Source organism: Cystoisospora suis (genome assembly GCF_002600585.1).
Source record: "Cystoisospora suis strain Wien I chromosome Unknown contig_3203, whole genome shotgun sequence".
NCBI classification, from domain to species: Eukaryota; Apicomplexa; class Conoidasida; order Eucoccidiorida; family Sarcocystidae; genus Cystoisospora; species Cystoisospora suis.
In genome coordinates, this window is record NW_027155998.1 from 80,631 (window position 1) to 95,043 (window position 14,413).

At 54.8% G+C, this 14,413-nt stretch overlaps 2 protein-coding genes across 2 annotated transcripts; one reads left to right on the forward strand and one right to left on the reverse strand.

Moving 5' to 3' along the window:
* The first annotated feature begins 937 nt into the window (after positions 1–937).
* CSUI_006357 (moesin) lies at positions 938–7,536 on the forward strand. The gene is made up of 9 exons (XM_068066520.1): positions 938–2,254; positions 2,882–2,982; positions 3,638–3,701; positions 4,567–4,630; positions 5,457–5,492; positions 5,976–6,047; positions 6,503–6,544; positions 6,797–6,850; positions 7,203–7,536. Exons 1-9 carry the CDS (start codon positions 1,980–1,982, stop codon positions 7,341–7,343), a joined length of 849 nt encoding a protein of 282 aa, XP_067921509.1. The 5' UTR covers positions 938–1,979; the 3' UTR covers positions 7,344–7,536.
* A 540-nt stretch (positions 7,537–8,076) lies between these two features.
* CSUI_006358 (arf1-directed gtpase-activating) lies at positions 8,077–14,271 on the reverse strand. Its single transcript, XM_068066521.1, has 8 exons — positions 13,092–14,271; positions 12,679–12,751; positions 12,301–12,421; positions 11,534–12,076; positions 10,883–10,988; positions 10,237–10,469; positions 9,484–9,565; positions 8,077–8,939 (listed from the first exon to the last, which is right to left on the reverse strand). The coding sequence occupies exons 1-8, from the start codon at positions 13,165–13,167 to the stop codon at positions 8,722–8,724; spliced, it is 1,452 nt and encodes a 483-aa protein (XP_067921510.1). The 5' UTR covers positions 13,168–14,271; the 3' UTR covers positions 8,077–8,721.
* Positions 14,272–14,413: the final 142 nt, after the last annotated feature.

The window sequence follows — 14,413 nt, forward strand, 5'->3', positions numbered from 1 at the left end:
GATTGAAAACGCGTATCCAACGTATCCCAGCGCCTCCAGCCCTCTTGAGTCTGTGATAGGTCAGAAGCGGGCCAGCACGGCAGGGCCCTGTGAGCGGGTTGACGCAGCGCCATGGCGTTCCGACAGTGACTGCGCTGAAGGCTCTCTTCGGCCGGGTCGACAAAATAGTCCAGTACGGCCACGGGGCAAGAGCATTGTCACCATCGTGACCTCCTCGGGACATGCATTAGGGAGCTTTGCAGGCGAAGCCTTCGAGGCCCCGCACTGGCGAAAAGTCGTCTTAGCCGCCTGAGACCGAGTGCGCTCCATGGCGCAAATTTTAGTGAACTACTGATTTCTGTTGTGTGTAACCTGAGTATCCGGGGCATTTACATGACAACGCGTAACTAGACAAACAGCCAGGCAACCCGACATACTGTGATGTAGCTGACAACGGGCTGGGCGAGCTTTCCGGACAGAGAGGATCCGAGGGAAATGGTTAGCTCTTTCCCTCCCATGCCAGGCAGCCTTGCTGAAAACGAAGATTCAAGACGTTTGTATTGGAATAAATGACGAAATAGGACTATTCATATGTCACGAGGGGGTCGACAAGTTCGCATATGTTACTGCCGCCCTCACGAGAGAAGTGGCAGTGGACAGATGTCTGCTTAGAATCAGTCTTTCCGTTTTGGACAGCACGCTGGAGAGCATCTGCGGCTCGGACAGAGTACTGGGCGTCCGCAGCGTCATACGGCAGCGTTCCTCTTGGCTGGGAGAGCGGCGCCTCTCAACGGAGCCAGGCTTCCATGCAGGCTTGGTTCCAAGCAGTCGCTTCGCTTGCAAAGTCAACGGGCCCGGCAGGAGCGTACGAGCCCGTGCCCTCGGCGCTGTGGTGACGAAGCGCAAGTCGGTCATAGCACTGGGCCGCGTCGTCCATCGTGAGAATGGTAACACGAGCAAGAGGGTGCCACCAAGGTCCCAGGTGGACTGTCTATAGAAACGTAGTTCAGTGCTTCACTCTACATTTCATCAGACTGACTGATCGCTACTTCACCAAGCTAGTCCTCCGACTGCAGGTGGGGCCGGTGAAATGCCAGTGGCTGGCGGAAGATCAGTAGGCGTGTGGTGGCCCTTCACCGCATGTCCTCCATGTAGCACTGTGTTCCAGCTACTCCCTCCGTGGTTCCCAGGCCACCAAGCTTGGAAGATTTCACGTTTTCTGAAGCAGGAACTGCATAAACTGTCGTCAAGGCGGTCAGCCCGACACGCGGGCTATGCAGATTCGTTGACGAGTCGCGTGTCGAGCTTTCCCCTGGCCGACTTGCATCGCTGATAGTGAACTTCGAGCTGCTGGCGGCGGGGCAGCGAGCGCTCTTGGTTTGAGACCGGACGTAGCAACTTTTCACCCCGTTGCCACTTTCTGATTTTTTTGGGTAGAAACCCTGCAAGCCACCATTTCTGGCCTGTAGGCTTTCCCGGTCGGGTCGCCTGTGTACGCCTCCTCGTCCGGTGCGCTTTCGTCGATTGTCGGCGATCCGAGCAGACAAGACAACCAAGCATCCCACTGGCGTTCCAGATTTTTTTTCATAGACCACTGTTCATTTGTCGCTACCTGTACGCGGACTGACCCTTGTTTTCGTGGTGTACGAGGAATGGTGTGGGCCGAGGACTTCAGGTAGCAAACCCGCGATTGTCAGGCCTGGCCAGTATCGATGAAAAAAACCTCGTGCTGCGGCCTCTCATAGCACTGCTGCTCGATTTGCGGGGACGACTGAGAAGCTGATATCCCTTGTCACCTGCCATGCCTTTTTCTTTTCACCGTACAAGAGAGCCTGTGCAGCTGCTGCGGGCGGGTAGGAGGACCCAGGGGTGACCCTCAACATTCTAAGCCTCGAACACGTGAGCCAACCAAGGGCTATCACGTTAGGACGACTGGGACTTGCCGCTGGTCCCGAGCAGTCTACGCGTGGCTTAAGCCTGTCGTACGGACCTACTACGCGATGCGGGGGAGGTGCGGTTCTTCAGATTGCTCCACTCGAAGCAGCAGTGGTACTGCGTCTCTGGCGGATGTCATCATCCCTCCAAAAGACCAAGTGACTGCTGGCTGGCTACGGTCCAACAGTGTAGACGCTCCGCTTACACATGAGCTGCAGAAGGTATCGTATTTGAAGTATGACGCAAGGGAATGGGCAAGCCGCAACCACAAGTACAAGCAGGAGGTTGTTCGCTACGGCCAGCTTGCGAGGGCATGGCAAGAGGAAGTCAATCAACTTGAGTAAGTCATGAGCGCGGCGTCTAGTGCTGTGACCGACAGACGGTCACTAGAGATTCCCCGCGTCGATGTGCTTCGCACTTGCCCTCTTCGAAAGCTTTATCAGGTAGCCCAGAGATCGGTGAGGCACCAGGAACTCCTCTACGCTATCCTGCAGCGACCGGGACAACGGCACGACCTCTCTTCAGTTCCGTCCGGCTGCGTTGCAAATAGCCGGGCTGTTGTGTGATGCACCTCTCCCGGGAGAGGTCAGGCTCAAGCAGCGCCCTCCTAACTGCACATCGAGAGACAGCTTTGCCCAGGGGGGTCCTGATCAGGCGCAGCACCACTTGTCAAAAGCCAGTGGCACATTCGGTCGCTGCTGCTGTTGTCGAAGAGACTTGCGCTGAATCTTTCTCAGCTGTTCGGCTGCTGAGTTCGTTTCCTTACTAGTACACGCGCGCTTATGTTTGAATGCACCATACTACAGGTATAGCAGGTTCGAGTAATAGATGGGTCAGCTTACTCCGTTGTATCGAGAGCGTCTGCGCTTCTCGAGAGATAGACTTGTGCCTGGCATCAGTTCACAGTTCCAAGGGGACCGTGCTCTTGCCGCTGCGTCGTCGCTTACTGCGTATACGTTTGCCGCAGGCAGAATGTTCAGGATGAGACGGAGGAACTACGCCTGCTGTCTGCCCAGGCGGAACAGCAAGCGCGCGAGTATGAAGAGCTTCTGGCTATCTACAAGCAAGGTAACACCGCAGTGCAAGTGCGGACGAAGCGTCTGCCACAGTCCCGTCGACAGCCGACTCTCGCAGGTTATGTTTAAGGTTCGGCCGGGGTCCTGCAGGTCATTCTACAGCCGTCACAAGCAAAAATAGGGGGGACTCCGGGAACGCTTGATGCATCAAACTAGAGTTCCTGTATGTTGCCACGGCGTCGGTGTACCTCCGATGGGGCTGGGAAAAGAGACTAGCTGGAGCTCTCCGGGGTCTGTGCGCGTTGTGCGCTGCCTCCGGGGGCGCCCACCGTCGAATGACCTGGTAGTCGAGTGCCGTGTTTGCTGTGATCTTGCCGTGTCACTGTTACCATCTGGTGGTGAGAAGGAGCATCTGTGGGTGCGAGCTTTTCCGTGCTGTGTGAAACGGCCGGGCTAATGCAAGCATTCGCAAGTCGCTGCTTACGCATCTGGACGAAAGCTCAACTTTCCGCCGGTCGTTTCACCTGAAGTGAGTAAACAACTGTTACTCAGAGAAGCAGCTGCTCCTCTGACGAAGTTGTTTGGTGGCTTGCAATGTTCTTGGGTGTGGGACTTCAGTCTGGCTCCATCCAGTAGCAGGAGGCTGTTTGGATGTGTTGATGTAGAAGTATGCGGTCCTGTGCTTATCGGCGTGCTTTCTTCTTCAGAGCAGCGAGAGAGGGATGAAGCAGAGAGTCTGTATATCGCTGCGAGGAGGCGCCGGGATAAAGAGTAGGTTTTGGCAGTAGCTTACACCGGAGATGGAAACTCGAGCAGGAAGCGGAGAGAAACGCGACCAGCAGGTCCCTCCGCTCCAGATTGCTTGACATCAGAGGTCCCGTTCACTTTGCGCAGCTAAAGGGATGATGCCCAGAGACGCTAATCTGTCCTGATTAGAGACTGCAGTTGACACGCATTGTGGTGGCAGGGGGGGGACGGGCCGGTGGCGTACAGTTTCGTGCTGTTAAACGTACTCCTTAGGTTGCAGGAGCATGTCAGTTTGGTCAGGCTGGACATCTCTTCGGCGCTCAGGTGGTTGCAGAAGTCAAAAACCCTCAACTTTCGGCGGGTTGATCGTATGGTTTGAAGCTCGGGAGTGCAACACTGGCAATTTCGAAAGGCGGTCGTATTAGCGAGAGGCTTTGTGTTACCGGGTTGTTGTGTGGACACCGAAGAGCTCTGCGAGCTGCGCAAGAAGCGACAGCGGTGGTGCCGGGCTAGGGCCCTAGGTCTCATTGTGATGTAGGGCGCAGTCAACGCACAGGCTTCGATGATTGCAGACCATCCCGTGTACCATTCAGATGAATCCGTTGACGGAAAGGGTATCACTGTGGGGAAACTCAGAGGCAGGAGTGCTGTCATGCATTAGGCGGTGTTGTCCTCGCGTGTGACCGGGGCTCCGCTGCGCCATCCCTTTGTCTTTCTAGATGTATTTGACTTGGGTAGAGTTCAGGATACTGTTGTCCGAGGAAGCGAGACACGACGGTCTCCCGCGTGGGGACCAAGCAACGGGCCACTTCGTAAGGACACCTCCCTTGTGGGCGTCTGTGTTAGAGAAGCGTTTTGTCTCGTGTGCGGCGAGTTGTGATTTTTGTAGAAGGAAATTGAATATGGAGCTCAAGAACGAAATCTCTGACTTGAGTACACAGGTCGCTGCTACGGTAAGCCTTCCGACAGTCTACTAGGGTCCCTCTCTCTCACAACGGCTTCGTGCGCGCATCTCTTTACAGTCCGGCCAACGGTGACAAGGTCTAGCATGCACAATGTCGATCTACGCTGGTAGAAGGCAATCCCCGTGTTCCCCGTGCACGCCAAGCACATGAGGGTACAACGCGTCTTCCACAATAGATCCGGCACATATCCGTATGTATATCTGTATTGTCAAACGGGGCGAAGTTCCTTTCTCTACCGAAGCTAGTACGGAGCAAAGGGCTGTACACGGAAGGGGCAACGACAATAAGTATCGGGAGTATACCGAGTCATTTTTATTCTTGGTTGCCGAAGCATATGGTCTCCAGGTTATCTTTGATGGACGGGAGGAAGCAGCCTGTCAGTAGTCCCGAGTCGAGGCTCTTCCCCTCTCTCGAGCGTCCCGCCGACGTTTCGAGATTGTGCACTGAGGCAGATTGGCAATTTCAATTTCGTAGCTGCCATGTCCCGGCTGAAGTCTTTTCGGCTTGCCACGCAGTCAGGCCGCGTACTGCATATATGCCTGGACAGCGGGACGTAAAGAGAGGGTAGTCGCCTGGATGACCGGCAACTGCCATAGAACACGAACCGTGGCAGCTCATGCGGCCGGTACCAAAACAGTACCTTTCTGTGACGAGCGTGCTTGTGCCCAAGAGCTGTGGTCAATCACGGTTAGTCACATCAGGTAATGTGCTAGGATGCGCAACGAGAGGCTTGTCTTCGTCAGTTTCGAACCAGTTCTGTGAGTCGCGCAGGTAGAGCGGCTGTTTTTAGCACACTGTTTGCTTTGGCTTGCAGCAACATGAGGCCCAGCGGAAATACGCGAAATACCTGGTGAGCTGCACGTGTCACTTCGCGTACTGCGGGACTTAGACGCTTCAGCCCATACTTTATCCAGCTGTTACATCAGCAGCAGTGTGATTCGGCTAAGAATAGGGTACGCCTTTGATACTCTTTCAGTTCCTCACGGGAGCACTCTGGGACGGCGTTTGCTTCCCGATTGTCCAGACGACCAAGCTGTGAAAGAGTGAAGCCTGCGCCCAGGCGGGCCGCAGAGTGCAGTGTGGCGCAGTGCAAATGGTCCACGTTTGCGTGGCATTCTCGAATGCGACGTCGTCCACCTCTGATGTGTGACTGACTGGCAGCGCTATCTCACTGTCAAGAGCCCGAACAGCTCCTCATAGCCGCATTACCTTCACTGAAGGCGCGCGGTGTTCACCTACCGGATGTACAGGGCCGTACACGTTACCACAAGGGAACTTAAGCAGAGGGTGCGGCGAACGCCTAGCAACGGACTTGTGATGCTTATATGTGTAGGAAGCGTGGTCAGAAAAGGAGAGAGTTATTCAAGACAGAGAGAGAATCGAGGCCGAAAAATCCCAAGTCGAGGTAAGCTGGTCGCCGTGCTTACAGTGCCCAGACGAGAAGATGATATACAGCGCAGTCCGCCATCTGTGTTTTGGCGGGAGTGAACTGCACTGTCACGGTGACATGGAAGCGGGTGCCGTTACTGTGGCTGCTTGGGTCCTCCGGTCCCGAGCATCCCCACGGATTGATTTACGGCCGGGTATGTATGCCTCGAGAAGGTCTTTCGCCTGGTGGAATGCATCCTGGACCCTGTTGTGCGTAGAGAGCAGCGTGTTTGACTTGCTAGTATCGTCTTCTACAACCCCGGTAATGATGGCCTTCGTCATGACTGAGGCATTCGCGGTAATTCCAATGGGCCCTTCTTGGCTGAACAGTATGTGGGTTCTCTGAACTTGTGTGGTGTCGTAAGACTACCGGTCTGCCGTCTAGACGAAGCTTGAAAAAGACTTTTCGCGCGCTGTGCGTTTCCTGAACAGAAAGCGACCGAGGAAGGCTTGAAGAAGGTGGAAAGACTACACGTAAGCAATAGTGGGAAAAAGTACCGCACGGAATGATCTCCGGGTGTAGCACCATCTCTGCTCCAGTCGGCGGCCAGGCGCGGCTTACAGAGGCTTCACATTGACTACTTCATAGGGAGGAGTCACCCAGAAACGCCGCGGGGATCTTCGTAGCCTTGCGTTGCACCTAACATTTCGCCCTCTCGAGAATCGTTAGACTCGCTTGGTGAGTGCGGCTCCGAAATATTGTGGTGTGTCTCCTCTCTTTTTCAGAACGTGATCACTGATACCCGTCGCGAATTCCAGCGCGGATGGATAGACGCAAAGGTACGGACAAGCCCGTACGGCCAGCGTCACCGCAAGCCCCCCTACAAGTGTAACGACCGGGGGTAGGGGGTGTAGCTTTCACTCATCAGCTCGTACAAAAGCCAACCCACACTTCGCCGGCCCTCCGAGTCGTGCCGTGTGGAACGACACCCGGTGGACGCGATCATTCCTTGCGGTGGTCGGGCGACTCTGCAGGACTGAAAGTGTCTAACGCCGTGACACGTTCCTGCACTCTCGCGGTCACCGAGTGTGCCTTGGCAGCACACATAACAAACCAACAAATAGAAATGGTATAACTACTCAGTAAGATGGGAGTGGAGCTAGGATGTCCGTGTGTTGTGTGCTTCTCCAGGAAATGGATATAACCGGCTTGTTGAGAGCAACCAAAATAACTCCTGGCGAGGCTGAGTGGCTCAGTGTGAGGACACGGTCAGTGCCAAAAGGCAAGCCGCCGCGGTGGACTAAAACGAGGCCGGCAAAGCTGTCATCGTAACTTTTTGGACGACACATGGGAAGAAGTCCGCCTAACTGGAAGCTGTTTGTACACGCGGGCACACCCTTTTGTCAGTCGTCTTTTCCGCCTTCCCCGTAGCGGGCTGCTGCCCGCTACCACCGGCACTCGTTTGCTGGGTTCTCCCCAGTCCGATCTCGCAGTCACCGGTCGGCGCCTGGGACAACGTGCCACAGAGTTTTATAGTGACAGCAATGTAACGTCAGCGCAGTCGTCGATAACTGCGTAACTCCGTCCTTTTTGCTGTTCAAGAAAGACTGGCCACTTCTCAATCAGTCTTCACATTGTCACAATTGATGTCTACACACCTCACTAGTCGCACGTCGCGCAGCCGGGCTGACGGCGTTATATCCCTCTCATTGAGATACGAAGCAGGAAACCTGGTGTCACTTGTAGCTGTGTCCGGATGCGAAACCTCCCGCGAAGTCTTGGTGCTGCCCCCACGCTCCATACGGCTCGTCGGGCAAGCACCGGACGACAGTGCGGTCCTGGTTCTCGGCCTTCGCCGTTGTCGGAATAGTATATCTGCTCACAGAGCAGATGCGGGTGTGGCTCACTGATGAGTCACTACCAGTCTCTTTGAAAATGATTGATCAGAACACGCAACTGTAGGACACTTGTTGGCGGCGTGTTTGGAGAACCACACTGGTTCGCAGATCCCTTGCACACACAATCGCCCCGGGAGGTAGACGCCTACTTTGTGAAACACCAACTGCAGGCTTTTCAATGCAGCAGACAATAGCAGCCGCTGGGCTGAAGTTTCCATACGTGTTCCAAAGACGGGGACACATTCGGCGCACCTGGCTTTTTCATCCGATTCGATGCGCCCACCGTGCGAGCTGGTGGCAAGTCGCTGAAAGTCCGGGAAAGTCCTAGCACTCGCAACGATTTCACAACACAGTCACTGGCACCGTGCACTCCGCTTTACAGCTCGTGTGATGTCATAAATTCCGACCCTATGCTCTTTTCCGTGTTCCATGCAAAAATCCGTCAACTTTCTGAGCTGTGGATGCTGCAACTACCGATTCGCCGGGTCTGGGTGCCTTCTGACTCCATTCCGCCCTCTCTCGTTCCAACGCGCGACAACACGGAGGCACGCCACACATCCACTCACCGTTCGCGCTCTCTGTCAGCAAGCCCAAAAAAGAATCCCGGCGTGACCGCTGACCCTTTCTTCCTTCCGTGCGATTCGGGAAGGCGGGGCTTTTGCAAAGTATGACACACGAGGATGACCGCACACCAGCCGGTGCCATGCTGTATTCTGCCCTTCAACCTGCTCCCTCTTCTCCCCCGTTAGTTGAAACTACAGCGCCATCATCCTTTTTTTTTAAACACAACTTCGTCCTCATCCTGTTGTGGCTCAGCTGCTGCTCCCGGAGGCAGCAGCAGGCATCATGTTCTTCCCTTCCTCCCGGGAACCCCGCGAGTTCAAAGTGGGGAAAGGAGGGTGTTCGTCTGCCGTTTCACTAGTAGACCCGTAGCCTTCATTGAGTAGACCGTGGCCACTCGAGCCGCCGCGCTGCATGTCTCTTGATCCCCCTTTCTGCTGGAAGAGAGTGCCGAGAGAAAAGAAGGATGCTGAGAGCAGGCAGATGCAAAAATTCGCACACTGAACGGCTCCGAACCGCAGACTTTCTTTGAAGAAAAATTAACAGTGGACAAGACAATGGGCACACACGCGACACCGTTGGATTACGACACCCAAGAGGTACAACTGTCGAGAAAAGTATCCCAAAGAGAAGAGGACGTACCGCCTCGTACATTGCAGCATTACTACATCATCAAGAAACGCGTTGCGACCCGCCTGCTTCGAGAGATCGGTGTACTTGCTGTGCAGCTCACGCGCAGGCACCTTACGGCGTGTGTGGACATACAGCTTCTTGCAGCGTCACAATACAGTGCGGGACACGAAAGTCGTAACAGCAATCGCTGGAGCTCGTGCTTTAAAAGGAAAAGCCTCGTCGTTACGAAGCGCCTGGTTCCGGCAGTTTATGGTTCACACCCGCACAAGACAGGAGCTGTCTACCGGGAAGCGAAGTGTGAGCCACAGCTACCGGGATCAAATCACAAACCACTGTAACGGCTCGGTGGTACCCGAACCGCCACTGTTTCAGAGCCTTACGTTCCTGTTGAGGCGGAGTTGCTGACTCCCCTGTCCCCGCTCCTCCCACTCCTGGTAGCCAGTCCGACACGCCTGCGGAGACCTGAGACCGAGTTCGAAAAAGTGAGAACGCTCGAGATATATGGACGACTACGCAGCACGACAAGAACTCCGCAGCTCGAAAGCGATACATGTAACACGACAACGGGGTGTCAGCGCTTCACGGGAACTGCGTACCTCTGCACTTTTTCAAGAATATCGTCTGCATGAAAAGACGCCAGGCGAAAAGCCCAGCCTTGCAAATTCCCAGCCTACACTGTGGCTGAAAGAATAGTGATGCCGGAGAAAAGACTCAATTTGACTCAGCTGATGCGCCACTTGAACGGGTTTGTCGTTCATTACCGCTGACCGGGCAGGCATTCAGAAGCACAGATTCCACTTGCAGCTGGTCTTCTCACTCCGTAGTGCATCACGTCCGCTGCCGCAATAATTATCTGTGCACCCCTATGGGGCATGTCTGTGCACGTGCCTGGTCCACTGTACGTCCAGGTGCGTGGCCCACACAACTGGCAGCTAGAGAGAAATTACATGTACTCCAGCAAGTAAGTAGGCACGTTCCTCAATCATGGGGGGGCTTTTTTACAGATGGGTCCAATCGAAAAACAACGAAGCTCTTGAAGACCGCAATCGCTGGAGAAAGGAACAAAAGAACGCTTAAAATGAAGCAAACACGCGGTGGTTGTTCGAAACTGTCACTTCACACGAGAGGCTCACAGAATGAAAGGTGGACTTGGCTCTGTCCAGTAATCCGCCTTCGCTGGTCTCGGCCTCAGCCCTGCTTGCCACGGCATTGTAAGCCGACGCTGTGTACTCCTTAGCTCCCTGCACGAAATTCTGCAGACCCGCGTTGAAGCCCACAAGCATACGGCCACCCCCCTCAGATCGGGAACCCTGCGACTTAACCTCGGAACCGTCATCTCCGGCAGCTCCCGACTCCGGAGGAGTGCCTGGGCAAAAAAAAAAGAGCCACTACATGGACGTTCATAATGAGAAACCAGCTACACCCCCCGCGCACGAGACCCACAGGTCAGGTTTACGCACACCCCACGCTTCATCCGCGCATGGGTCGTACGGCAGCTGCTGGAGACTGCTTGTAGCGAATTAGCCTGCATGCCAGGGTGCGATCCCGTGGCTCACCAGCAAGACCCTAAGGTCGTCAAGTGCCAGTGATTTTCAGCTAGGACAAAAGGATCCTTGGGCATTCACTACCTGAATATCTATCCATCTCTACCTGTCTACCTCCGGGGCATACCGTCTGGGCGGGCTATGTCGCCGGCTGTGATATACAGAAGTAACCCGAAGGATAAGCACACGCGAGGCTAAGAACTGATTGAGACACCGTGTATGTCTCAGTTCTTACCATTACCAGGGACATCGCCGGGGGGTGGAGGGCCTGAGGGGCCTGTTGCCGCCGTCGCAACTCCGCTGGCGAAATCGCGGCTCTTCTGAGCAATCCACTCGCTACCCTAACAGCAGACACAAAGAAAGCACACGAAACAACACTGCAGCTTTTCAGCGGGTCATTGAAGAACCGTAACAAGCAGCATCAAGAGCCCCCAGAGCACGCGGCAGCAGCCCTCCGTCATCAAATATTGTCCTGCTTCGAGCTGTATGTGCTGTTGTACGCTCTCAACGCACGTATAACACACATAATCATGTACAAGCCGGATAACCAAACTCGAGGGACAGGCGGAAGGCAAAGAGACAAACACGCACCAGGGAGGCACCCGTTTGGACCCTCCACGCGGCTACACCGCCGGGAGGCGTACCTGACGTTCATTTAGGAACGGACTCTTGTATATAACGTGCTTTCGACTCTATCCTTTATTATGTTTTCCTCTTCAAGGACAGAACAAGGACTAAGCGACTGTGAGCTTCAGCCGGCACAACAGCGTCGACGCCAGCCCGACTTCTGGTGTTGTTTCTAGACTGTACCAGTACCTCGATATCATCAACAACAGCAAGATTCCCTCTAACGCCCCCCAAGCACTGCGAGGTTTTCTCGCCTTACACTGGAAAGAGTGTCTTTAGCCTTCTCAAAAAGGCCGGGGCCTGACGACGCGGCTTCCTCTGTTGCTTCTGAAGAAGACCCGTCCCCTCTAACTGATGAAATCGCTCTATTCGTGTAGTCTTTCGCGCCGCTAACGAAATTCACAAAGCCCGATCCAAGGGTGTCAAGGACGTTCGCGCCGCCCTCTCCCACGTAACCAGCAGCCCAGCTCGACTGCGTCCTCCGAGGTTGTTCCAGCGCTTTGCTGTCCTCAAAGTTAGAGTTGCCAGATCGGTTTACATTGTTGCTTGCTGAGTTTTCCGCCATCTGCTGCATTTTCTCGTTAAACGAAGAAGAAGTCGGCGGAGCTACGGAACGCAAGCCCGAGCCTGACCGACTTTTCGCACTCATGCTGCGAGCTGGACCGAATTCCGGCTCCTTCCCTTCTGTCCCCTGAAGAGGAGGAGGCGGTGGGGTACCTTCCACTTGTGACTTCAGCAGCTGCCTATAGTACGCGGCTGCCTTCGTCCCGTACTTTTCTTTGATGGGAAGGTCCGCGATACCCTGTACAGAAATCACGGGGTCACGAAAACACACGTAAACATGAATGCAGATGAAAACAGCCTCACGACAAAGGGGGGAAAATTACTTTGGGGGCATCGCCTCGGGGTTGACAGTAAGAGCAGTCTGACGCAGATCGAATTAGAGTGGACACCTACAAACGATCTGCCGGAAAACGTCTGTCACCGCCGTTAGCATCCGAGGTCGTAACAGACACAAGACCGTACCTGTTCACTGAAGAAGTCGTTACATCGCGAATTGCCGCCCAGAGTCATCATCTTCCTCTGTTTCTCATTCCACGCATCCATCGTGATGCTTCGGACGAAGCTCACATGCACGCCCAAGCTCCTGCAAACCGCACACCAACATGCAGAACTGTAACCTCTGACAGTCCTTAATGTTGAGTTTGGGAACGCCACCTACTAAAATGTAGCAAAACTGGGCCCCCCCTCGATCACACTCGGGTTCACCAACAAAGTACCCTCTTATTGAGTACACCTTGCCTACTAGGAAACTACTCAAAAATGGCAACGCCAGCGCGACCAGAGTCGCATCCGCGCTCTTCCTCTGGCTTGGTGACCACTCGTCAGCTCCGACGAACTCACCTGTGAACCCCAGAACAGTTCAAGCAGATGAATATTCCGTACGAAACGGAGGCCCACTGGGGGCTACCCGCGCCTGCACAGTGCGAGATTGTCATCCAAACACAATTAGAATGATATTGACTCGCCAGCTGGCTGGGATTCCTCTATGGCCGAGCCGGCGTTTGACCGAGCTCGCGACATGCGTAAGGCCTAAGGTGCGCAGACGAAACAACCGGAGAAGACCAGAACTGAACGGAGAAACCGGTGTGCTTCGAGCCCTCCCTGTGACACCGAGAAGCCCAGGACACGGCTTCATACCGGGCTCTAGCAGGGTGACACGGCAGAAAGCTGGAGAGAAAGCTTTGACTTCGTTGTCTGTGGCGTCCACGGAGCCGCGCCGCGAGAGCAAACATGCCGAAAACCGCGAAACTTACCGCAATCAATGCATCGAGAGTTTTGAGGGTCTACATCCCTCAAATGCTTGAAGAACGAAGCAGTGGCGGCGTCCATACTGCTTAATTGAGAAGACCGGCGATGGAAGTCCGATACATGCACTTGTCAGCCTTCCATTACATCAAGCAAAACTTCGGAAGCGCGGCGGAGCAAAGCGCCACCCCAGTCAGCACGCTAATACAAGAACCGAACACGGCATCAGGAAGAAGAAAGTCGCAGCTACTTGTCAGCTTCCCTGCATCATGCATCAAGCATCCGTTGACAGACATTCACGGGTTAGGGTCTTGCTGAAACGGAGGTCAGCCCGGACCAGCTAAGCCTGCCCTGGTACATACGGCACTCCGCTACTTCCTTCCAGTTTCACAGCAAGCAGGGTTTATCTAATGCACGGGTACTTTTTCAGGGAGTAGACAGTATCGGGGAAAAGCCGCCGAAGACAGCTACGGTGCAAAGCACCAGAGCCGTATTGGAAGCGTGTGTAGAGGACGTGCCGCTCCAGGGCATGTTCGAGTCCCCTCGCAGCGTAGCCGGAGACGTCAGCACAACCCCCCGGTTTTTGGACGGATAGCCGCCGCTTTGCCTCATCTGGCCGCAGTCGACGCGTCGGTGGCACCGCAATGCAGTCTACCGCGATACCCGGTGCTTTGGTTGTTTGGCATCAAATCGTTCGTGTGTACAATTTCAACGGTGGGCTAGAGGTTGATTGACAATTCCTTCAGCTTGCGGCTCTCTCAATACTATGAGGCTCCAGGCTATTTTAAACTACCTCACCAATGGCTTCCCACCGGGACAACTGAGCGAAGCTACTGGCCTCGCGGTCGGTACGAGATTGTTGACTGGCCGAGCACTTGTTGGGGGTTTCCACACCTCACCGCTTTCCAGACCCTGGTTTAGAAAGCGCCGTAGACTGGCAGGGGGGAAAAGGGGAAGTGTGATAGATTGAGCACAAACTGTGGAAGTTCATATTTGTTCGCTCCGTACCGGCGGCTGCCGAACACAAGGACCAGAGACGCAAGAGACCCGTCCGGGCGGCGGTCCGCGCACAGCATAGCGCACACTCCTCGTCTGCGCCCAGCAATGTCGCACTCACCACACCAGAGCTGTCTACGGCTCGCAGATGGGACTATTGACGCAGCGGGCGACGGTGCGATCCAGGCATTCATTACGCGAGGGGCGAAAAGAGGAATTTTTGCAGTGCGTACGCACCGCAAGGTGCCACACATCGGCTGGCACTTTAAAGTGCCGTGTCCGTTAGTAATTTTTAAATCACTAACGGACACGGCACTTTAGGACCACAGCGGGG